Below are 26171 nucleotides of genomic sequence, written 5' to 3' on the forward strand. Positions count from 1 at the left end.
CATGTAGGCAGTAGGTTAGCACCACCTATTATAGAAACACCAAAAATCTGGCAACTTGGATGTTTATTATTTTTCACTGTAATTTTTTTTCTTTTAAGGGCTGTATAAACAGCCAGATTTTCCTTCAATACTTTATGCAGTACACCTAATTTTAAAAGCCATTGATTTGTTTCCTCAACATGTGACCAACAACCAACACCAGGGTGGGTTCATGCCAAGGTTTTTTTTTTAATCTCTTGTTGGCTGCCCTCACTTCCCACATACTATTAAGCACACACTGAGAAGACTTGTCTGAACTCTCTACTTTGGGTCGATATACCGCGATCCAAGAAGCACAATGCCAGGGAACAAGGCAGAAGACCACTGGTAGGAAGACCACTGGTAGAAAGACAAGTGAAAAGAAAAAAAAATGAATACATGTAATGTAGCCTACAATTCCCCTTCAATAACTTCAGTCATACTGTTTTATTTAATACACAATTGTGTTCAATCTAACCTGTCTAAAATAACAGGGTCGTCACTTGATACATCAACCACAAGCATTTTTAACTATTCCAACACGAAGCCAGAGAGAAGCAGTCAAAAGACTGTCTATCATTTCTCCTTTTCAGGAAGGGTAGGGCAGGAAGGAGGGAAGAGGAGAAGGGGGCAGGGAGGCATTTTCTGAAATTCAAACTACAGTGTGACTCCACCTTGCAACACTTCTATCTCAAAAAGGAAAAAAGTGAAGAAGTTGGGTTAAGTGGAAAAAGCTGTCTTGTCACAATTCTATTGGAAAAACTCTTAAGTATGATTATGCTAGAACTGACAAGAGCACCACATCGTGATGCTTCAAGTTCCACTTTTTAGCTACGAAGATTAGGCAGTTACCCGTCTGAGTCTCAGGAGCTTCACTGTTACTTAGAGCAACAGAGCAATGACACCTGGACAACGATGGTACCATGAGGCGAAAATAGTAAGAATCAAGTCAAATCAAGCAGGTAAGTGGAGAGCGTGTACGGTCCTTGAACACCTTGCCTAGAAGGTGGCTGGGAGAGCATGAAGGCTGGGGGAAGGAGATGAAAGGACAAATCCTACCACACAGATTTCATCCCCAAAGTCTATTTAATATCAAAACTTCTACTACACACAAAAATGCATCTACGCTTTGACAGTTTATATATGGACAGGAACTATGAAAGATGAAAATGATCGTATCTGTTGAAATGGATGGCTGCTGGGTATCTTCTCTGTCCATTTGCACGTTGCAGTGAATTCAGGTGAAGACAATTAAGTTATGTTATCAAGGGATACATTTGTCAAATAATCCATGTCCGTAGAATACTCTCCTAAATCTATGGGTGATACCTTCTGAGGACAAACTCCAAGGAGCACTTAACGGTGTGGGTTAATTATGTCTTTTGCAACTGCACATGCTTTTTATAACAGCACGAGGAGACTGTGGTGCCAGCTTTTCGTGTAAAGCAAATGCACGTAGGAAGGGCCAAGAGTTCTAACAGGGAACAGCACTGTTGCGCAGTGAATTAACAGTAGCAGGCAGACATGCAGCAGTGAAGTGCCAGGGATGAAATCCTGGCTCCTCTTCCATTACAGCTTCCTGCTAATACAGCAATATGGTGACAGACGATGGTCCAGGTGATTATCTGCCACAAATGTGGATGACCCAAACCAATTTCCTGGCTCCTAGCCTTAGTTTGACTGAGTGCCAGCTATTGTAGAAACTTGAGGGGTTAACCAACAGACGGGAGAGCTCTTTCCCCTGCCCATTCCTTTTGTTACTCTTCCTTTAAAATACACGCTTTAGGGCCTGGCAGCGTGGCCTAGTGGCTAAAAGTCCTCGCTTTGAACGCCCCGGGATCCCATGTGGGCGCCGGTTCTAATCCCGGCCGCCCCACTTTCCATCCAGCTCCCTGCTTGTGGCCTGGGAAGGCAGTCGAGGATGGCCCAAGGCTTTGGGACTCTGCACCCGTGTAGGAGACCCGGAGGAGATTCCTGGTTGCCGGCTTCGGATCGGCACAGCACCAGTCATTGCAGTCACTTGGGGAGTGAATCATCACATGGAAGATCTTCCTCTCTGTCTCCCCTCTCTGTATATCTGACTTTGTAATAAAAATAAATAAATCTTAAAAAAAAATACACGCTTTAATTTTTTTAAGTCAAAAAAGTCTGATGAATACCTCAAAATTATCTCATACACATAAGGCAGACAGAGCTCCCATTCACTGATTCACTCGCCAAGTATCCATGATGGTTAGAGCTAGGAACTCAATCTGGGTTTTCGTGTTGGGAGCAAGGATCCAGCTACTTACACTATCACTTACACTATCACTTGCCCAGGGTCTGCCTTGGCAGCAAACTAGAGTGAAGAATCACAAGAGCGCATCAGATATGCTGAAGTAAGAAGTACGCTAAACACCTACTCCCACAATCCCATTTAACTTATGAAACTCAGTCTAGATTCCCAATCTCTACCTGTAATTACAATTTCAACTCTATTCTTGTTTGCCTCAAGCCACCATAAAGGATGTCAGGAGAGACAGAAACACAGAAAGCTGTAGAGAAGGCTCCCGTAAGTCTCTTTAAGAATGCCTGTCCCTCCTCAGTGCCCTTCATTCCACCTCTAGTTGAAAGCTGGGCACACTGGCGGTGAAGTTCGGTGCAGTAGCATAAGCTGTTTCTGCTGTGTGCATCCTAGTCTCAGCTCTGCTTTCCACGCTCGCATCCTGCTAACGTGCAACTGAGGAGACCGCAGGTGATGAAGCCTCAATCTCGGAATCAGAGACCCGGACTGAGTTCTAGGTTCCTGGTTTCAGCCTGGCACACCCCTAGCTGCTGCCAGCGTTTGGAACTAAGAAGCACATGGGACGTAACTGTGCGTCTCTCTCAACATGTTTTTTCAAAGGGCAAAACATACTTGTACTGAAGGCAGTGTAAGGGCAACACAAACTAGGAAGCAGGCATCCAGGGTTTGCATGCCTTTAAATTCACACTGGTGGTCCCTGAGATTAGTGCTCTCAATTCTCTCAGCAGACATAGCAACAGTGCCACAAGTTTACCAAGGTAGGAAAAACAGATACATGTTTTACATTAATGTACTGCAACAGAAAACACTAACACACATGCTAGCTGCAATAGAAGCCTGACAATACTACAGATGAGCTTAAAAGGGCAGCAAGAAGTATTTAACTAAGTAATATAACGGGAAGACTCTCCAAATGTACCCTGTCACCTTCCCAACCCCATTCTGTCCTAGCTATACCCTTCATTTCTGTCCTGAAGAGACTAAAGCTCTTGCAGGAAACAGATTCAAAGAAATAACTGAAGTGAACTGTCAGAGATCCTCTGAGGAATGTTTCCAGGGCTAGGAAAGGGAAGGTGAACCCCGTGAACGTGTGGCCAACAGCTGAGGGGGAGGCAGAGGTTTCCAGGAGGGAGGCTGGGCAGGCAGAGCGTGCCAACCCAGGACCGTGTGCTTCACGGCATCCGCTGCCATTCCCCACTGCCACTAATGTTCCGCTTCTTAAAAACAATCTAGTGAAAACCCTATCACTAAAACTAGATTTTACTGAACAAAAAGTTATTCATGAGGGAACCGCAGGGTAAAAATCACACCTCTAAGAAAATGCACCTAAAATATAATTTACAAAACAAAAATTACGGGGCCTGAAATTCTTAGTTCTTGCAAAAAACTAATCAACTTGTGGTTTGTAAACTGAATCCTAATAACAAAAATAGTTATGAAATGTTGAAGAATAAAGCTCCATTAAAATACTTTAATGTTTGCAATAGCTGCCTGGTTGAAATGCTAAAGACTCAGAACATAATTCACATTGTTAAAAAACGTGGGAAATCTTTTAACATAATAATTGAAAAGCTAAAAAATAAAAATAAAAAATGCATAAAGTGTGTTTCATACTAAATCCTTCAAACATTACCTTTAAAATACACAAAGGAGTTTTCTCTGTAGATTGGCTTAAGTTTTGTGGATTAGGTTATCTTTTGATTGCTTGCTTACAGTTAATACTTTTATACTTTTATTTACTCATATCCTAACTTAAGCACCTTCACAGTAAGTTATGACCAAAATATTCCATCCACAATTTTTAAACAAATGAAACAAATCTATATTAACTCCTAAAAAAATGCATTTTACTAAGCAAGTTTCTGTTCCCAAAAAATAAATTGGCAACTAAAACTAAGAAAATGGTAAGCAGAAAAAAGTCAAAATAAAGACAGGATATTAGAAGGATCAAATTGACAACAGAATGAACTACAAAAAAGAATTAAGTAGTGATCTTAAACAATAGCTAAGAGTCAAAGAAATGAAATTCTCTTGCTCACTTCCTCAAGTTCCGTGTAAGCAACTTAGAAAATAGAAAAGGAATATGGAACCAGAGGACTAGGTCTCCAGTCATGGTTAACTGCTTCTTAGCTGCACAATCACCATGATTCAGTATCCGGTGGAGGATACAGGAATTCATATATACAAAGAGGTACAAGCTACAAAAAGTTAGACTGAAGTTCATGACATTTACTGCCATCATGAACTCAAGTGTACTCTTACCACGACCTAAAGTGCTAATGACGTTTCTCAAAAGGCAAGCAGGTTGTCAAAAATGTCACACACCACAAGTGCAAGTCATATCCCATTTATTTTAAAAGCTCTGGAGAGACAGGAAATAAGTCACACATGGTTGCATTGATAATGATATTCAAGTCTATGAATGGCTTGTTAAATAAAGCAGATCCAAGGTCATCCCTAGGAAGTCACTTGCATTTTGATATAATTTCCCGAGTATGTGAGAAGGGCAGAAAGGATTAGTAGCGCATCAGGAACTGTATAGGAACGAGTCTTAGCAATGTGTACCTAGACAACGTTCAAGTGATACCCAGCTCCAACAGTGGCTCATGATGACGATGGATCCAGCCGAGGGACCTGGCTACCTCATTCTAGTGGTAACCTCTCAAATTCAACTCAGGGTCACAAACTCATACAGTGCAACAATTTGAGGGTGCAAGGAAACTGTGTGGGTTGTTGAAGAGTTACTCTGCAAAGCATCAGTATCATATGTTTTCCCTGATGTGTGGTAACTCATATACAGAACAGAAAAAACACTGTATGGGCTAAACTGGGGTTTGGAGATTTGATTACTGTATATAGCCCTTTGTCTAGAGTCTTGATGAACAGTGGTTTTTCCACGTACCACCTGCTGAATTCTTCATTTAGCAGAGGGTTAAGCTGGTCGTTTTAAAGAAAATTAAAGTATGCCATGTAAAAATCAAAAACCCAAATAAGCAAAGGAGGATGAAGAGAGCAGAAGTGAAGGGAATGTAAGGTGTAACGTATCATGCTTTTAAAACAGTATATTTGGGGCCCAGCGCAGTGGCCTAGAGTCTAAAGTCCTCACCTTGAATGCACCAGGATCCAATATGGGTGCCAGTTATGTGTCCCAGCAGCCCCACTTCCCATCTGGCTCCCTGCTTGTGGCATGGGAAAGCAATCAAGGATGGCCCAAAGCCTTGGGACCCTGCACCCACTTGGAACACCTAGAAGAGGCTCCGGGTTCCTGGCTTTGGATCTGAGCAGCTCCAGCCAGTGAGACTGCTTGGGGAGTGAATGAATGGACAGAAGATCTTCCTTTCTGTCTCTCCTCTTTTCTGTATTTTTGACTTTGCAATAAAAATAAATCTATTTTAAAGACTGTATAGATGTAACAAAAAGATATTGCAAAAATTAAAGCAGGAGGTACATTTGAGGGAAAGGAGAAGAGATAGAAGTATGGTTAGCTTCTTAGAACTGTATCAATGAAATACATTAAAACTTCTGCTTATATTAACTTTTTTTCATCAGGCGACACTGCCAAAGGCAAACGTCACTATAAAACACAGCTCGTCTGACCCCTCCTCACTGTGCCATGGAGCGTCACACAGCTGCGTGCTGACATTTGTAGAGTTACGATAAATACTGAATGTATTGGAAGCCATCTTTTATAAGGACATTTCAATTACTATTTCTTTATTGCCCTATAAAAATGTGCTGCATTACTGAGTGGTAGAGTTGACATGAGTAGAAGTGTTTCTGCTTAAAATCTGTAAACTTTTACCTAAAACATATCAACAGCTGATGCCCTAAACAGAGACTCTAAATGAGTTTTCCCCCTTCAAACCCATAAGTAAATGAAATTGCTATTTATTCTCCTAGTTTTAGAAGTAATAGCTATATTTCTGCTTCGCGGTGTTAACACAACTAAAGAAAATGCACGAATTAAAAACAAAGTACAGGGCCCGGCACAATAGCATAGCAGCTACAGCCTGGTGCGTTCAAGGCAAGGAATCCCATATGGGCACCTGTTCTAATCTTGACGGCTCCACTTCCAATCCAGCTCCCTACCTGTGGCCTAGGAAAGCAGCCAAGGACGGCCCAAAGCCTCGGGACCCTGCACCTGCATGTGAGACCCAGAGGAGGCTCCTGGCTCCTAGCTTCGGATTGGCTCAACTCTTAGCAGTTGCGGTTGCTTGGGGAGTAAATTAACAGACAGAAGATATTCCTGTCTTTCCTCTCTGTATATCTGCCTTTGCAATAAAAATAAATTTTTTTAAAAAAGAAAAAGTGCAAACCAATAGATGCCAACTGTTAAGATAGCCAAAGTATTTTTATTATGTGCATACTAGTATCGACATCAGGGTTCCATGATAAGGCACACAGGGTCAGTAAAGAAAGGATGTATTACAACCAACAAAGTAAATTCTCCAATAAAATTATTTAAGAGAAAATAAAATTTGAATTTCTGATCTATCTATACCTGAGCTATTAAATTACTCCATGATACCAACTTTTTTATTTGGCTATTATAAGTGACTTCCCTGGCAATACAAAATCTGTGTTTGGAAAAAAAAAACAAAGCAACAACAACAACAACAAACAAAAAACACCCTCAAGGTTACCTGAAATTTTGAAAACCTTATACCTTTGACCCCTAATATGACTTGGTTTTCACCTTGTAATTTCTCTTTAGAGAACTCAGTGATAAAACAAAGAATTATCAATTTACTACTGTGTTAAGAACAATCAAGCCTAAAAATACCAAAATTCATCAACAATTTTCACTATTTAGAAAATGTCATGAAGCTGCTTATAATTTTTTTTTGTTCATGCTCACATTACCTCCAAATTCTAACAGGCTAAATACAATTGGATGCCAGATGGCAACAGGCTTACTGCTATAAACCACACACAAGTTGTTCTGCATGGGTGTAGGTCAAGGTAAAAGAGCAGATCTGGGACAAACTGTAGTTTTTTCACTTCTGTAGATGATCCAAAGATGAGTAAAAAGCACGTGGAAAATATGTAAGAGGCATCTAACAGTACAGCTGGCTGCATCAAAAGGTGAGAGAATGGAGGTCATGGAAGAGCAAGCCAAAAATAGCCAGAGCACAAGACAAGATCATATTAAGAAGCTACAAACTAACTTGTTGGGTGACAAGCACCGAGTGGACATACAAGCAGGTGAGTATGTAAGCCCAGGGTCACAGCAGCTGCACACTCAGAGAGCAGAGTCATGATGCCACATAATACCGGGACTCTTCCAGCAGGCCAGATGGTAAACACACAAACGAATTGTGACCCTTGCACTCAAAGACCGCATCCACTAATCCACCCCATTTTAATATGAGAAAACTGAGCCTCAGAAAAATACCTTGGTGAGAGACAATCAACCTTCTGCAAAAGTCATGTGACTTGATGGACACTGACTGTCAAAAGCACAAACTAGCAGTAAAAACAGAAAGTGATGAACAGAAGCTTACTGGCAGTCCCAATTGTTCACCGGGAAAGAGATCTCAGACCTGAGAGATCTTTTTGCTTCCTAATGTGCAAATTAAAGATACCTAGGCGGCTATCACAATTATTCCTTACCTCATTAAAAATCTTGCCACAATACTAACAGGCCTGAATCAAACCCATCAATGAAGATATCCATCAACCTCCCCTTAGCTCGCCTTTGCTGTCCGCTCATTCTAGAAAATGCAGTTTAATGAATCCACTGCAGTCCAAACCCAACAGTGAAAAGCCATCCCTGATTAACTCAAGCTGAGGGAAGGGAACAGTGACAGAATTTCTCTGGGAATACTAGGTGACCTATATCTCTACAAATCATTTGACAAACACATAAGCACACTGTTAATTATTAACTGAAAGATTTTACTTATAGAGCTATTAGGTAATAAAATTGAACAGAAGTAGAGAATTTCCATGTGCCACTGCCATCCCCAGTATTAATATCCTGCCCTAAAATGGAACCAGAGTCTACACAGATACAACATCAACACCCAGAGCCCACAGCTTACAGTAGAGAGCACTGTTGGTATTATCCATTCTATGACTTCATCACATCTCTATGGATTACAGTATCAAACAGGGCTGTGTTAGTCAGATTTTACCACTAAGAAATACCTGCAACTCTATAAAGGAAGGGTGTTTATTATGGCTCATGGTTTGAGAGCACCCTGGTCCACAATTTGGGATTCTGTTGGTCTCTCTGGGACAAGGATGCTCTCTGACTTTGGTTTATTGACGTCCACAGTTTCCAACACTTGCATGACACAATACATGCAATTTCTCACAGGCAGTTCATGTTGCCAGCACCTCTACCTTCTTAAGATTTCCTCTGTACTGCCTTTATTTCTGTGTGTGGTATATTCATCACTGCCTATCCTTTAAATAAATGCAAGTACTGACCCTTTTGAAAAATTTTAGTTTATTACTCTATAAAACAATTCCATAAACTTCAGGAATTCCTCTCCCCTCAAATCCACATACCCATGACTTCCCCCATACCATCACAATAGTATAGTGCTACACAGTTGGTCATAAGTTCATCATTGTGCTATTTAAAGTGTACCCTGACACTGTAGGCATGGACAATAGCAGAGAGCCCAGCATCCTATTGTCAGGACACATTGAACAGTTTCATTGGGAATCTATCTTTGATTTGAAAGCAGAGATGCACACTGCATTGTATCTTCACAGCTGTATATGATATTCTCTGCTACAGTTACTATACATTCCCTTAAATAAACTAAAACAAAATCAGAATAGACAATTTACAATATGAAGTTAAATAATATACTACTGAATGAAACATGTGTCACTAAAGAAAATCAAAGACCTTCCTGAAGCAAATGACACTACTGTGTGACCTATGAGTCAGCGAGGAAATAAGGAAAACAAAAACTTTTTTTACTCAATAACACCTGCTGTTGTGGATGTAGGGAGAAAAACCATTTTTCACTGTTGGTGGATGTGTAGGCTAGTGCAATCACTGATCCTTCTACTCTGCAGTTTAATTGCAATGGTTCAATTATCAGTTTGTACATCCTGCAAAGGCCCACGTGTTAAAGGCTTTGTACCTGAAGTCTTATGTTGAGGTCTTATGGATTAATGTTAATGGTTAATGGATTAAGAGTGGATGCTTGATTCATTATGGCTGCCCCGTGATGGGCTCACAAAGAGAAGACAACACAGTCATGCAGAAGCTTACTCTCCATGTCTCTGTCTCATCACAGGATCTACTCTCTTCTGCCATCCCCACCATCATCTGATGTCACTTTACTAGGACACACTGACCTTGAATTATGAACCTCAGAAACCATGAGGACAAATAAACTGCCTTTTTCCTAAGTACCTTCTCACTGATATTTGTTATAATCATGAAAAACTAATGTGTCACCCCTTCTACAATGTCCCAGGGACAGCCCTTTCACTCTCCCCTCTCCAATTTGCACTTATGATTCAATTATGGCTTTGTCTTTTCATGAGTTAATGACTTCTTTCTATTCAGCACTGAATGCAAGTCCATTTTCTGGTTTGTCACAGATTAGTGACTCACCTACTTACAAAAAGAAAGCTTTGTTGTCTCTCTAAGTTTTGCCAATCATGAATAAAAGTTTTATAAATACCATGGGCAACTATCCTTGAGGACATTTACGTCGTCAACTCATTGTGAGAAATATCAACGGGCACAACTGTTAGGTTGACATGTTTCAACTATGCCTAGTTTTGTTAAGAAACTGCCAAGCTGTCTTCAAAAGCAGCGGCATCATGAAGCAATCAATGAGGGTTCTTGCTCCTGGATAGGTAAAATCAATATCATTAAAATGTCTATACTGCCAAAGGCAATATAGACATTCAACACAATCCCAATCAAATTGCCCAAAACATCCTTCATGGAACTGGAAACAATGATCCAAAGGTTCATCTGGAAACACAAAAAACCACGAATAGCCAGAACCATTCTGAAGAACAGGAAGTTAGCAGGGGGAATCACAGTTCCAGACCTCTGGACATACTATAGGGCAGTGGTTATCAAAACAGCCTGGTACTGGCACAAAGATAGAGAGGAAGATAAATGGAGCAGAATAGAAACACCAGACGGGAACCCACACAGATACAGCCAAATAATCTTTGACAAAAGGACAAACGATAATCCTGGCGAATGGGAAGGTCTGTTTGATAAATGCTGTTAGGACAACTGGTCAATAGCCTGTAGAAACAAAAAGATAGACCCACATCTCTCACCATACACCAAGATCAAATCTAAATGGATAAAAGATCTAAACCTACATCCAGAAACCTTCAAACTTTTGGAAGAAAATGTTGGAAATACTTTGCAAGATCTAGGGGTAGGTCCCTACTTCCTAAAAAGGACACCAAAAGCAATAGAAATCAAGACCAGAATAAACAAATGGGACCTCATCAAACTAAGAAGCTTCTATACAGCAAGGGAAACAATCAACAAAGTAAAAAAGCAGCCCACAGAATGGGAGAAGATGTTTGCGCACTACATAGGTGACAGAGGGCTAATCTCCAGAATATACAAAGAACTACAAAACAGCCAAAACACCAAAACAAACAAGCCACTCAAGAAATGGGCATGGGAAATGGGCAGACACTTCACAAAGGAACAAACCCAAATGGCAAATAAACATATGAAAAAATGCTCAAGTTCCCTGGCAATAAGGGAAATCCAAATTAAAACATCAATGAGGTACCACCTAATGCCAGTAAGACTGGCCCACATGAAAAACACCAACAACACTTGTTGGCGAGGTTTGGGGAAAAGGGAACCCTACTTCACTGCTGGTGGGGCTGCAGGCTGGTACAGCCTCTATGGAAATCAGTATGGAGAATATTCAAACAACTCAAAATCGACATACCGTATGATCCAGCAATAGCACTCCTAGGAATATATCCAAAACACCTGTTTTATGAGAAACCAACATGCACCCCTATGCTCATAGCAGCACAATCAGTAATTGCAAAAACATGGAAACAACCAAAATGCCCATCAGCAGGGGACTGGATAAGAAAGCTATGGTTCATTTACTCCATGGAATACTACTCAGCTATGAAAAAAAACAAAATGTAGTTCTTTGTGGGCAAATGGGCCAAACTGGAAACCATAATGCTAAGGGAAATGAGCCAATCCCAAAAGGTTAAATACCACATGTTTGCCTTAATTTAAGAAGATATGATGTTATAAATGGCTAAATACTAAAATGAAATAGACACGAGACAGCTGAATGGTACCTTATAGCCATTTTAAGGTATATAGCAGCCGGTCCTGTATATAAACTAAAATTGAAATGTCAATGAGCTAATCATAGGTTGTGGTTAGGACTTGCCTTTGTTTTTCTTTTAAACATACTGGTTACTCAAAACCATGTCAATTCCATAATATTGCAAATTGCTGTTGATGTTATATTGGGACTCTTAAATGACTGTGATGATATTCTACCAGCTCTCACTTCAGACCAGAAATGGTCTCCCCAAGAAACTGTTCAACCCATCTGGACAATAAGGAGCTGGACTCTATACTTGGTATATGTTTGCAAGGAAAGAATCTTGATTGAATTTGAACTGTAATACTGCATCAAGGTGGAGGAATCTGCCAGGGGAGAGGGGAGGGGGAGGGGGAGGGATGGGGGATTCCCAGAGCCTATGAAACTGTCACATAATGCAAAATAATAAAAAAAAAAGAAGATATGATGTTATGCATAACATGTTATGTTATGGATGTTATGTCATATATAGTATATAAACTAAAATGGAAATGTGAACGGGGTGGTCACAGAATGGGGTTAAGAAATCACATTTATGGGCTCGGCGGCGTGGCCTAGTGGCTAACGTCCTCGCCTTGATCCCATATGGCCGCTGGTTCTAATCCCGGCAGCTTCACTTCCTCTCTATCTCTCCTCCTCTCAGTATATCTGACTTTGTAATAAAAATAAAAGTAAATCTTTAAAAAAAAAAAGAAATCACATTTATTTTTAACATGTTGGCTGCTCAATACTATGCCAATTAATTCCATAACGATGTTAATTGTTACTGATAATATATTAGTGCTTTTATTTGATCGGGATGATACTCTGCTGGCTCTGCCCTCAGACCAGAGAGGGTCTCCCCAATAAGTAGTTGGACTTGACTGGACTATAACATGTTGGACTCTATGCTTGGCATATGCTTGCTAAGAGGGAATCTCAACGGAACTTGAACTATGGTTACGCAACAAGGTGGAGGAACCCACCATGTGGGGAGGGTGTGGGGAAGTGTGGGGAGAATCCCAGTTCCTATGAAATTACAACACAATGTAATTAATGAATAAATTTAATAAAAAAAAAATGAGGGTTCTTGTTGTTCCAGGAAATTCTCACCAGAACTTGGTGATGTCCGTACTCTGGGTGGCACATCTTGGCTGCTTACTGTGTATTTCACTCTGACTTTTGATGGTGAGTATTTTTTTTAACATGCTCATGTGCCATCTGCATACCTTATCTATTGAAGTATTACACTTTTTAGCCATTTTTTTAACCAGCCATTGATTTTCTTATAGATAAATTTAAGAATTCTAACTGGATTTGGTATTATATAGGTTAATCATGTGACTTCCACACACATTAATTGTGTTTTCCTTTTCCATTCTCTTCACAGTGCATTTTGCGGATCAGAAGCTTTCAATTTTAATGGCATACAACTTGACCAGTTATTTCTTTCCCAGACTATACCTCTGGCATTACAGCTAAGATGCCATTGTCATACTGAAGTTCACCTAGATTATCTTGATGACCACTGCGCTTTTTAATTATTGTGTGTTCAGTGTGTGTCTGGTACACAAGACCCAAGATGAACAAAGCAACAGAACCTTCAAGCATCCTTGACATTGTTTAAACAGCATAGTCAGACAAACTTGAAGACAGTGACTCTCAATTAAGAGAAAACAGAAAAACCCCAGGACTGTGTGAATCACAGGCTTCGCAGCCAGACTCCTCAGACTCAAATACCAACTCAATCCATCAGCAACTGGGTACCTAAAATGAGCAGAGTATGAATCTTTACCCCATGGTACTAATATAAAGATTAAACTACTTAAACCTTGTGAAATCTTAGCTAAATCCATACTAAATGCTCACACTCAGATTCCCCAAGATGAGGCTGAAGTTTAGTTTGTAAAGACATTTGGTATCATTGTAAACTTATAAATGTCATTTTGGAAATTCAGTACAGTCTGATCATAACCGTACTTGGTGAACAGCAAATCTAATAAAATATTTCAAAATTAATGAATCAAACCCTGTGGTAGCAGACACAAGGCAACAGGGAGAGTTCAGCAGTAATGACTCCAATTTTGCAGACGTTGTCCATACCAAGCTTCTCATTCATAAAACGTGACAAATTTTACATAAAAGTCTCAATTCAATTCTTTTTCTAATCCAGTAACAATATCGATATTTTTTTGTGCTAATCAAACACTTGGAAGTTAGTTTACAAATACTTAAAATAAATGCACCTTTCAAAAAAAGAAAACCGCATCTAATTACCTGTTTAAAAAAAAGCAAATGGAAAAATCTTTACTTGTATTAATTCAATTTAGTCTTTTCAACTGAAATTAAACCTAAAACCATTATACATAAAAATTTTAAGAGCAAAAAAAAAAATCATCTTGTGACTCTTAGTCATTTAAAAGCCAAAGAAATATGTAATTTCTTCATTTTATGTTACATTGGCAATGCAGAAACCTAAGAAGAACTTCAATAAATTTATACATAAAGTAATAAGCTTTACAAACATGCTTGGAACCTGTCAAGTTAGTGATATTTTTATAACATAGCTCAGAAAACATATTTCCTTCCTTATCTCACACTCAAGTTACCTTTAATTGTTTCCTCCACAACTTCTACCACACGATCTATCTGTTGAACCTAGAAAAGAAAACACTGTTAGATAAGCAATTACAGAGAAGAATTTATTCGTATTTATCTTTCTGCTTGAGTCAGTGTTACACTTTCTGAGCACATCAATGTAGGTTTACTCTAATTCACTCACTTGGAGATATCATTTTAAAACTCTGTATTAATGTTCTCGGTTACAATGAAGTATGAAATTATTGCCTTCCTGTTTTCCAAAGATAAATGAAGAAAATACACTGCATTTAAATAAAGTACCTGGAGCTGGATTAGGACAGCTTATCAATAAAAACTCAGCTTATGTGCAAACATAAGCCTAAGTTGGATTGATACCTATTTCTTCATGCAGATCTTTAAGGAAAATGACAAGCACACTGGAGCATGCTAGTATTAAGGATATCTTTCCAAAATTCTACTCTATTATTTCAACAATCAAAACTGTCAGATTTTCACCATCTGCTGAGTACCGAACATGGAATAAAAAGTTAAACAATATGGTTGCTAGAAAGATTTCCCAAGGTACCTGGGAAGACAGGAAGGTTCATAAAATCTGACCACATGATCCAGGAATACTCTCTTGGAGAACAAGAGAGATCGAATGATAAGAGAAAAAGCTCAGAGTAGAGAAGGAAAATGAGCAACTTCTTCACTCATAATTATACTTTGCTTTAGAGGAACAAAGTAAGAACAAGTCAAAGTTAATTGTCTGAATATCTGCAAATGTTACTCATTTACTGTAGAAGAAACGCATGTTGCTGGCAAAGTTAGAGCTGAATGAGAAAAAGCAAGGAAGTAAACCAGTTTACCCATCACCCTCATTGCAACTCCATACATAAACTCACTCATTTTGAAAGGCAGAGACTGAGATGTGTTCCTCTGTTAAAAACGTATTCATATATGGGTCTGTTTTATAGGAGTTTCCCTTAGCTGTCTGTTTCTCTTACTCAAATAAATTTTTTCAAAAACACAATGTCAAGTGCCTTTAAAGCATTCCTTCAGTCTCAAGGTCTCGCAAGAGAAAAGGGGAGACAAGAACACAGTGGAACCCTCCTCGCCTCCAACCACTCAAGCCCAGCGTAACAGTGGCAGCAACAGTTCCTAAGGAACTGAACACAGTAAAATAACAAGGAAGGGAGTGCTCAACCTTGCCAAATGGCACAGAACAGCAGGTAACATGCAAACTACAAGAGCATGCTTGATTTAACAATGAGGAGGTCAATACGCATAGGTGAAGTAGCGAATTATGTAGTAATGAATCATAAATAGGAAAATGGAGACAGCTAACAGAGACCACTCTCACACACACACAAAAAGCTGTGTAAAAGGGAAAAGAGGAAAAGGACATCTGATGAGTACACACATCTCTATTAAGGCTAAGACACTGAACCTTTTGTTTGTTTTTAATAGTTTCCATGCTGAGAGAAAATGGCAGGAACGAGAGAAGAACTGGAGATTGAAAAAAACAGATGAAGTGAGGACCCCTAAATTATGATATTAAATTCCATCCTAAATGATGGATGGAACTACATCGGAAACACAGGTAGAAAAATAACCCCAGAATAGAAAGACAAAGTATGCTGAAACAAGAAAAATTAGGAGGGAAACATTGAACCATATGCTAGTCCAGGCGAACGCTAAGCAAATTCCTACTATTGACCTCAATTTTTCTCAATGAAGTAAAAAGCCCATATGTGAAGAGACGGAGCATATTGTGAAATAAGAACAGAGTGAACACTCAACACTACCTATTACAGAGAACAAGACATCAAAATGACTGGGAACATGTAAAAATTGCCAGACAGCATGGAGACACTTTTAATTTAGGGACTAGGAGTTTCTGTCAATGACTCCAAGGGTAGGTATCATTTTCCTCAAGGACCAGCAGTTCTGGTACCGAAGCAGACTGTTCCATCCAACATTTGTTAATCTCATCATTCATGTGTTCATCATTCATTGAGTGCCTACATTACAAAGATGATTAAATGTCACTGAGATTTGAGTACAAATTAGAAAGAATCAGCCTACAAAAGTTGGCTATCCATTTCAGGAAACATGTAACTCACAGAATAGGTTAGGCAGGGAAACACAAGGAGGAGAAATGAAGTGCCTGAACGTGGGAAGGGAAGTAAAGAAAGGAGGGAAGCAAGGAAGAGATTGGGGGGGCGGGAGGAAGAGACATCAAGAGACCACAAAAATAATCTGGCAGCTCCTCAAATGCTTCAACATGTTTATCATAGGATGCAGAAATGTTAACCGTAGACATAAAAGCAGCATGTTTATTAATATCGCTAAACAATATTTTATTAAATATATAGTATATTTATGATTGTAGTATAACTATTAGATAAGTATACTCATTCAGTGATAATAATTAGTAAGCAAAATGTAGAAGTAAAGATTATACATTCATGTAAAAACTTGTATCATACAATGTCCAAAGCATTATCCATCAATGCCAAATGGTGGAAATCATATCTATTCGCTGAGAAACAGATACACACAATACGGCATATCCACCCAATTAAATATTAAGCTAAAAAGGAATGAAGGATGCTACAATACTATGCTATTTCAAAGAAAAACAGGAAAAGCAGTCATATGCTTGCATTGATATGAAACGTCCTCACAGGATAATCTGGAGAGACAACCTGGCTTTGTGGTTGTTTTAGGATGATGGAAGAGATGGAGGGACATGCAAGGGAGTACTGGATTTCTTTTTGGAATGAAGATTGTCCGATTGTGGTAATGGACACACAACTCTTAATATACTAAAAACACTGAGCAAATGCATCCTTCTCAGGAAGTTAGTTACTACTGAGAAAAACTTGGTTAAATGGCTGCATGAGGGGCAAGGAAACATGAAGGAAATGTTACAGATTGAAACAGACTAAGGAGGTCTGTCTACTGAAGTTGAGTACAAATGCGGGGCCCTTCTTTTCCTCAAGAGTATCACTGACACAAACAAAATGTGCATACAGCCTGCGGACTGGCTTGTTGGGCGGTATCAGTGTTGGCCTCCCAATTTTACTGATTACATACTATTGACACAAGATGATGTCCTTGTTTTTAAAACACACAAGCGTTAAGATGTAAATATAACCTGCTTAAAACTTATTTTTCAAAAAATATATGCACAAATAACAGATTTATGAAAATATCAATATTTGGGAAATATTAGAATTCAGGGTACTTTGGAATTATATTAGTCAATTTGAAGACATTTATTTCATAGTGGAAAAACATGCTGAGTTGTTGGCTCTTCTGGGAACTTCCTGAACGTGCTAAGAGGCAGATGTGTCTCTAGAAGATGGGTACACATGTCCCACAGGAGAGTTCGCCACTCTGGACTCCCAGTTCTTGCCAAGGCATCTGAGAGGCAGCAGTCATAGCTTCCACTCATAGGCGACCTGACTTGAGCTTCAGCTCCTGGCCTTGGCTCCATGCCCCCACACTGTGGACATCCAAAGAACGAGCATTCTGTTTCCATCTACCTCTCACCTTCTTCCCTTCCTTCCAAATTCACTCATTCATATTCTCTCTCTCTCATAAATCAGTCAATAGATGAAAATAAGTAAAAATGCCAAGATTTTTCAAAGTAATCAACAACAAGCAGGAGAGATGTTCCTTAAATGATTCAAAGCAAATACTAGGAGCTTTTCCACTAAAAAGGACAACAGAAGAACTATCACATGGAAAAACTACAAAAAGAAGGAATACCCAGAATTAAAAAAAAAAAAATAGTGGTAGGACTCTCACACGGTTCTCCAAGTGCAATAGTTGGGTAACAGCACTGACTCTGATTCCAATCCTAGCTTTCGGCCAGTGCTGGGAGGCAGCAGGTGACAGCTCCAGTAACTGCATCCTTACCACCCACAGGAAACAAACAAATTCAGGACCCAGCCTTCTGCTGGCCCTGCCCTGGCTATTGGGGACCTCAAAGGCAGCAAAACACTGCATGGACGATCTTCAACTCTGCCTGTTCTTTAAATAAAGAAGAACAAAATTAGACAGAAAAGTGTCCAGCAAGCAGGTTAAATAAAAGAGGAAAAAGGAATTGAAAAAAAAAAAAGTACAGAATGGGAAGCTGGGAGAGAAGCAAAGTAAGCAACAAGAGAACACTCAAAATACACACAGTGATGAAGACTACAACAAATTCACTCTGGGGAAAAGGAAAGCCACTCTTAATTAATACTATAAATTGTAGCCCTGAATACACAAGAGCTTATTCTCTGGCATATAATTCAAATAAAGCAAATGCAACAGTATCTTGTGTCCTTCAGGCGCTTAGTTATAAATATCCAGGAAAAAAGGCAGGCAGTATGTTCTATTACTGACTCCATATGTTCCCAATAATGAAGAAAGGAGTTGGTGAATAAACAACTCATAAATAACATTAATGAGTCATTCTGCTGCAGAACTTTTAGAAGAAGTCCATAAAAATATTTTACTCAGCTATTATGAGCTACTCCAAATTGATAACTAAACAAATGTTGAAGACACAAGCCTATACAACAGCATCTAAAGCAAATAAAAAGTGTTCTTCTAAGACCTGCTAATTGCTTGGAGCAGTGCTATCAACAGACCTAAAGACAGTGATGGAAGTGTTTGCCCACTGTGCTGTCCAACACAGTATTCGTCAGCATCATGTGGTCATGACACACTTGAAACTGTGGCTGGTGTGACCAAGAAGCTGAAACCTTCATCAAGTCTGAATTCAGTTACACATGACTACCAGCAAGCAAAACGTACGGGTTAGGGAATGGCAGAGACAGCCATTCGATACACAAGAATTGGTTAGAGAAACCCTGGAAAACGCACAAACAGCTCACACAAACACTTGTCAGCAAGACTCAAGCAAAGGTGCACCCTTGGCGGTCTGCTCCAGAAGCAGTCTGCACCCTGCAAAGGGTCTGCTGCAGGATGTGTGTTACTCGCACCAGCACCAGGTGAAGAAGGCCTAAGAATAGCACAATGCAGCTAAGAGTTTGAACAAGGCCTTTGGTTCAGAGACTGAGCTGAGGTTGCATGTGCGTGATCACTTTTCACCTTCACAAACCCGTAAGGCAGGAGACTGTGCTGGTACGTTTCCAGGAGGAGGGAACTAAGGCTCAAGGATACCCAATTGGAATTTTGCGAAGTATTCTTAGCACATCATGGCCAGGAATGGCAGAGCAGTAGTCCTGCAAACTGAATTCCCTCTTCCTGTGCATGTGGAGGTCATCACTGAACAATCACAGACTAATATCCAAATGCACCTGGACTTTCAAGAGACTCAGCAACACCTATTCCTGCCAAACGACTGCTGGCATGAATGCAATCACTTGACAAATACGGATTAAGCACCAATTATGCACTGCATTCCATTCAAGGTACTGGTTATACAAGGGTGAAAATACAGAGTTTCTTATTAGTGTATTTTGTATTCTACTTGTAATAGGCAGATACACACACACACAACACACAAACTGCAAATCTTCCATTTCTTTTCATTTCAGATTCTATAAAGAAAAAAAGATCTAGGAGTGGCACGAGGTATAGAAAGCAATTTTGCTACAGAGGCCAAGATAAATCTTTAAACAGGCGACATTAATCTAGGGACCTTAACCACACATGAACCCCGATGGGAGGAAGCAAGTGCAAGGATAGAGGAAGAGAAATGCTGCAGATTGGGCTGCTAGGTGAAAAGAAATTCCAGTGAATTTAAGACTGAGGGGTGGGAGACAAGGGCAGATGGCCGCAGAAGACTGTATGAGATCTTAGAACCCACACTACGCAATTTAGATTTTCTTCTATTTACTAAAGACGTTGAAGGTGAACAACAAAAAGTAACTTAACACTGCCTAACATAATTCTACTGAAAATGTTTGAAGACTGCATTTTATTCACATTTTTATATTACTATGTGTGACTCCTTATGGCTGCATGAATCTGCCAAGGATTTTATCCCAACACCTTCAAACTGTTTGGACATAAATACAGATCAATACATTATATAATATAGAGAAACTTTAAAATGGCAATTTGTTATTCCATTATAAAAAATATCAGAGCAAAGTAAAACTACATGAAAACTTCACTGACCATCAAAAGCAAAGAAAAAAAACCCCAAAAACAAACAAAAAAACCATGAAAATATGCAAGGCAAGGATCCATTTTGTTTGCTGCACATATTCCTACCACCACTTTAATCTTTCAAATGTTTACTTATTTTTTCACTGCTTAAAAGCAGAATGATAGAGAGCTCAATCGTCTATCACCTGGTTCCTTGCTCAAAGGCCTGCAAAACATAGGGCTGGACCAAGAAGAAGACAGCAGCCCAGAACTCCATCCATGTCTCCGATGTGGGTAGAAGCATTGCAAGAAACTGGACAATGACAATTTAACCTACCAAGTCACAACACTGCCGTCTACCAATGCTTCCCCTCCACTGCCATTTGTTGAAGTTATTTCGCCACTGTCTCTTCTTGGAAATCCAGCAGAAAATCAGTTTACAATAAATGTTTGGGCCTATTTCTGGGTTATCCATTCTGCTCCACTGGACTATGTCTTTGGTTTGGTTTTGGTTTAAAAAAAAAAAAAAGATTACATTCTTATGGGGAAGTTGGTTCATAGAGAGAAGGAGAGAGATCTTCCATCCACTGGTTCACTCCCCAAAGAGCTGAAATGGCTAGAAATGAGCTGATCTGAAGATAGGAGCCAGGAGCTTCTTGTGGGTCTCACATGCAGGTACAGGGTCCAAAGGCTCTGAACCATCCTCAATTGCTTTCCCAGGCCTCAAGCATGGGGCTAGACAGAAACTGGAGCAGCCAGACTATGAACCAATGCCCGTTTGGGATCCTGGCATATACAAGGGGAGGACTTCAGTCATTAGGCTACTGGGCTGGGCCTAACCTATGTATTTCTATGTTAATATAGTTTTCATAATGTAATCTGAAAACAGAAAAAATGAAATGATGCTCTTGCTCAAGTCTTGGTTCAGTGGGGTCTTCCGTAATTCCATGCAATATCAGAACTGTTTATGAAAAAATTCCAGTAATTTTGATAGAAATTGCAGTAAATCTACATATTCCACTACACTTGCACATAAAATGGTCCAGATGTGGATACAAAGCAGTATGCATCTGAGGGGGGAATCGGATACAATCCTGACAACCTCTTAACAGGAGGCCATGTGCGTGGAGCAGGGGGGCACTCCAGAGTGGAGCAGGTGGTAAGGAGGAAGCTTGGATCCCAACCACGAAGACTCCCAGACCTTCACCACAAACCATTAATACGAGCAACAAGGACTATATCCCAACTGCCAAGGAGGCCACAGGGAATTGGATGCCCTCGGAGGCTGAGTACTCTGAGGTCACCCACCCCCCAACCGGAGCTTCCGCAGGGGATGGAAGAAGTCCAAACACTACCGTGCAGAAATCAACGTCATCGGAAAGACAACCAGAAGCCCTGAGCGGCCCGCAGAAACAGAAGAACGATAAACGTCCTTCGGGACCAGGGAAGAGAGCTTTCTCTGGTCCGAGCCTGGCTCCACCTCTGGACCCCCGCCCTCCCTCACAATGACCATCGGGATCGCTTCGAAAACCCCTCACAGCAAACAAACAATCATACAAACTAAAAAAAAAACCCTAAAATAAATAGACAAACAACAGAAAGTAGAGCTTGAAATCTGACAGGAAAGAGCTGGCGTGGATTTGCTCATGCCTTGCTGGGTGGGACACAAAGATTAGTCACTCCTCACCATGGTGTTGAGGATTTTCCTGCACACCTCCCCCCCCCCAAAAAAAAAATGTTCTGCACCTTAAATGTCGACAAATATCTTGTTAGAGTTACAAGCCAGTCTAGATTATCCCAAAATCTGCCAAGATCAACAAAATTATACTTCAACACAACAAATGGCTAAATACTAAAATGAAATAGACACGAGACAGCTGAATGGTACCCTATAGCCATTTTAAGGTATATAGCAGCCGTCCGGTCCTGTATATAAACTAAAATTGAGATGTCAATGAGCTACCCATAGGTTGCGGTTAGGACTTTTTTTTTTTTTAAACATACTGGTTACTCAAAACCATGTCAATTCCATAATGTTGCAAATTGCTGTTGATGTTATATTGGGACTCTTAATTGACTGGGATGATATTCTTAATTGACTGGGATGACTCTAACTTCGGACCAGAAATGGTCTCCCCAAGAAACTGTTCAACCCATCTGGACAATAAGTAGCTGGACTCCATGTTTGGTATATGTTTGCAAGGAAAGAATCTTGATTGAATTTGAACTGTAATACTGCATCAAGGTGGAGGAATCCACCAGGGGGGAGGGGAGGGGGAGGGGGAGGGATGGGGGATTCCCAGAGCCTATGAAACTGTCACATAATGCAAAATATTAATAAAAAAAAAAAAGTAGTATGCATCTCTACTTCCAGATCAAAGATGGACTCCTATCTTGACAATAGGATGTTGGACTCTGTCATTGTCCATGCCCGCAATGATGGACATATGACTATATGAAGAACTATGCTATAGTAATGATACAGGGAAATTCAATGAGGGGGGAAGGAATTGGGCAGGGGATAAAGGAAATCCCATGATCTATGGAACTGTATCATAAAATAATACAAGAAATAAAATTTATTTTTTTAAATTATTTATTATTTAACTTCATTAATTACATTGTATTATGTGACACAGTTACATAGATACTTGGGTTCTCCCCCCCCCATACCCTCCCACCATGGTGGATTCCTCCACCTTGTTGCATAACCACAGCTCAAGTTCAGTTGAGATTCCCCCATTGCAAGCGTATACCAAACATAGAGTCCAGCATCTTATTGTCCAGTCAAGTTCAACGGCTTCTTAGGTATACCCTCTCTGGTCTGAAGACAGAGCCAGCAGAGTGGCACAGAGAAACAAGGTGCTACCTACAATGCAGGCATTTCATGACAAATTCCAGTCTGAGTCCTGGCTGCTCGATTTCCAATTTACACTGGAGACTCAGATGGAGTTCCAGACTAATGGCATCAACCTGGCCTAGCCCCAGCCATTTCAGTCATTTAGGGCATAAACCAGCAAACAAAACATCTCTAACTCTTTCAATCATATAAATTAATTTTTTAAAATATACAGTATTTTCCATAAAAATCAATGTTGAAATTCAACTACTATAATGAGTTTGATAAATGAATAGATCTACATTCAAACTCAATTTTATGTTAAAAATAGAGAATAAAAGGGCCTGGAGCAGTAGCCTACTGAATAGGGTCATTGGCTTGCATGCGCCAGATCTAATTCCATTGGCCCAGCTTCCCATCCAGCTCCCCGCTTGTGCCTTGGGAAAACAGTCAAAGACGGCCGGAAGTTTAGGGACCCTGCACCCGTGTGGGAGATCGAGAGGAGGCTCTGTGCTCCTAACTTCGGATTGGTGCAGCTCTGGTTGTTGTGGCCACTTGGGGAGTGAATCAGCAGAAGGAAGATCTTCGTCTCTATCTTCCTCTCTGTATGTCTGATTTTCCAATAAAAATAAATAAATCTAAACAACAAACAACAACAACAACAACCAAAAGTATACAACCATGAGCAAAAGAAGAGACAAGAGGCCCAATGAATATCACTGAAGATTTCCCTGCAAAGAAGCAAGTCTTTGTCAACCTCAGAGTTAAGTGATGAATAAAATGAGAAAAAGGGGGATACAGAGTTCAGAAAACTATAAAGCTTATCAACAACTAGAAGCATGTAAAGCAGGCATTCAAGGAATTTAAGGAATATGTCACACAGGAAATAGTAACACAGAAAAAAATCAAGCAGAATTACTGGAAGTGAAGGACAAAATAGAGCAAATTAAAAATTCAGTGACAATTCTCAATAACAGAGGGAAGGAGGCAGAAGAAAAAAATCTCAGAATTGGGAGATATTTCTTATCGCAATGGAGAAACAAACAAAAAGCTGTAAGCAGAGCTGGGTCAAGCTAAAAAAATTATTGAAGAATTGAAAGACACTATTAAAAGGTCAAATATAACTGTTATGTGAGTTTCGGACGTCACAAAAAGAGAAGCTGGGCTTAAAAAGTAATGAAACAATCAGGGGAAACTTCCCTAATATGGAGAAAGAATTGGGAAATAACATCCAGGAAAGGCACAGGATTCCCATTAGCATTGAAAAAAGCGATCTTCACCACAACAAATGATAACCAAGCTCTCTTGAACTGAACATAAGGAAAAGATCCTTAAATGTGCACATGAAAAAAATCAATTTACCTATAGAGGAATGGCAATTAAACTCACAGCTGACCTCACAGGAAACTCTACAGGCGAGAAGAGAATGGAGAGACATATTCTAGATGCTAAAAGGAAAAAAACTGTCAGCCTAGAATAACATTCACAGCAAAGCTCTTTTGTCTTTGAAAATGAAATAGAATTCTTCCACTGTAAAGAAAAATTAATATGCCTCTTCCAGATCTGCCCTACAAATGATACTTAAAAATGTTCTCGACAGAGAAAAGGAATAGCATCCACCAAAACCATAGGCAAATGTGAAGAACATCCCAATGAAACAACAACAGAAGACTAAATCAATGAACAACCCATTGCTAAAATGACAGAACCAAATTACCAACCATTTACATTAACCCTGAATGTTGTATTAACCCTGTTGTTGATTTTATATTGTGGCTTTTCATTTAAGGGGATGTACAGTAACTGTGTAATGCAAATTGTATATCCAGATGTGAGGATACAATGCAGTATGCATCTCTACTTCCAGATCTAAGATGGACTCTCAATGAAACTGTTCATTGTATCCTGACTATAGGATGCTGGACTCTTTGCCTTTGTCCATGCCCACAATGATGGACTTATAACTGTTCATGAAGAACTATGCTATAGTAATAATATAGTGGAAATCAGATGTGTGGGGAGAGGGGCTTTGGAGAATGGGTCAGGGAAATCCCAGAGCCTATGGAACTGTATCATTAAATAGTAGTAAACGGGGAAAAAACTATTATATGACCTCACTTAAGTGATCACTCATATTTTGTCAAAATCAAACAGAGAAAGACTAAAATAGTGTTGGGCAGAAAGGGAAGATATTGGGGAAAGGAAACAACGTTCAGCAAATACATGACATAAAATGAGATGAACGATGTATAGCACTACAGTTAGTAACGGTGCTGTGCTGGGAATGCATGGTAAGTCTATTTAGCTGTTCTTGTCACCCGAAGTAACTATGTGAGATGATAAATACATTAGTATGCTTCACTACAATTACCATTTTGCCACCTTTATATATCCAAAAGCATCAATGTTGCCTCAAGTAGATTTAATAAATACACTTGCATATTTAATATACAAATCTAGGGGCAGCAAGTAGGCAAGCCCATGATGACACTTCAAGGAACACATGCGTCCATAGCTGGAGTTCAACCTTTTTTTTTTTTTAATTTTTTTTTTATTGGAAAGTCAGATATACAGAGAGAAGGAAAGACAGAGAAAGACCTTCCATCTGCTGTTTCACTCCCCAAGTGGTCTCAATGATGGAGATGAACTAATCCGAAGCCTGCAGGAGGAGCCAGGATCCTCCTCTGGGTTTCCCACAGGGTGCTGGGTGCCAAGGTTTTGGACCAACCATCATGTTTTCCCAGGCCAGAAACAGGGAACTGGCAGAGAAGTGAAGCCAGGACATTAACTAGCACCCATACGGGATCCCAGCATGTACAAAGTGAGGACTTCAGCCACTAGGCAGCAAGAGATGTCTCAGATGCTTGGGTCTCTAACACACACGCACACAGATACACACGACCACATGAAGCTCTTGGCCTGGGCCAGGACTTGGTCATCTTCGAAGTGAACATGTAGATGGAAGTATTTTCTGTGTGTGTGTCCACGAGTGTGTGTTTTTCTATCCCTCGTTCTCTAATTCTATCTTTCAAATAAATAA

The 26171-nt window shown here is 39.8% G+C and overlaps 1 protein-coding gene across 2 annotated transcripts in view; it reads right to left on the minus strand.

Moving 5' to 3' along the window:
- CDKAL1 (CDK5 regulatory subunit associated protein 1 like 1) overlaps nucleotides 1-26171 on the minus strand; it is a 648926-nt gene that overhangs the window by 437615 nt on the left and 185140 nt on the right. For both annotated transcript variants that reach the window (XM_058667489.1, XM_058667500.1), the window contains exon 6: nucleotides 14208-14256. In XM_058667489.1, coding sequence (XP_058523472.1) covers nucleotides 14208-14256 — 49 coding nt within the window. The remainder of the gene's footprint in view (nucleotides 1-14207; nucleotides 14257-26171) is intronic.

Source organism: Ochotona princeps, chromosome 1, assembly GCF_030435755.1.
Source record: "Ochotona princeps isolate mOchPri1 chromosome 1, mOchPri1.hap1, whole genome shotgun sequence".
Classification (NCBI taxonomy): domain Eukaryota; kingdom Metazoa; phylum Chordata; class Mammalia; order Lagomorpha; family Ochotonidae; genus Ochotona; species Ochotona princeps.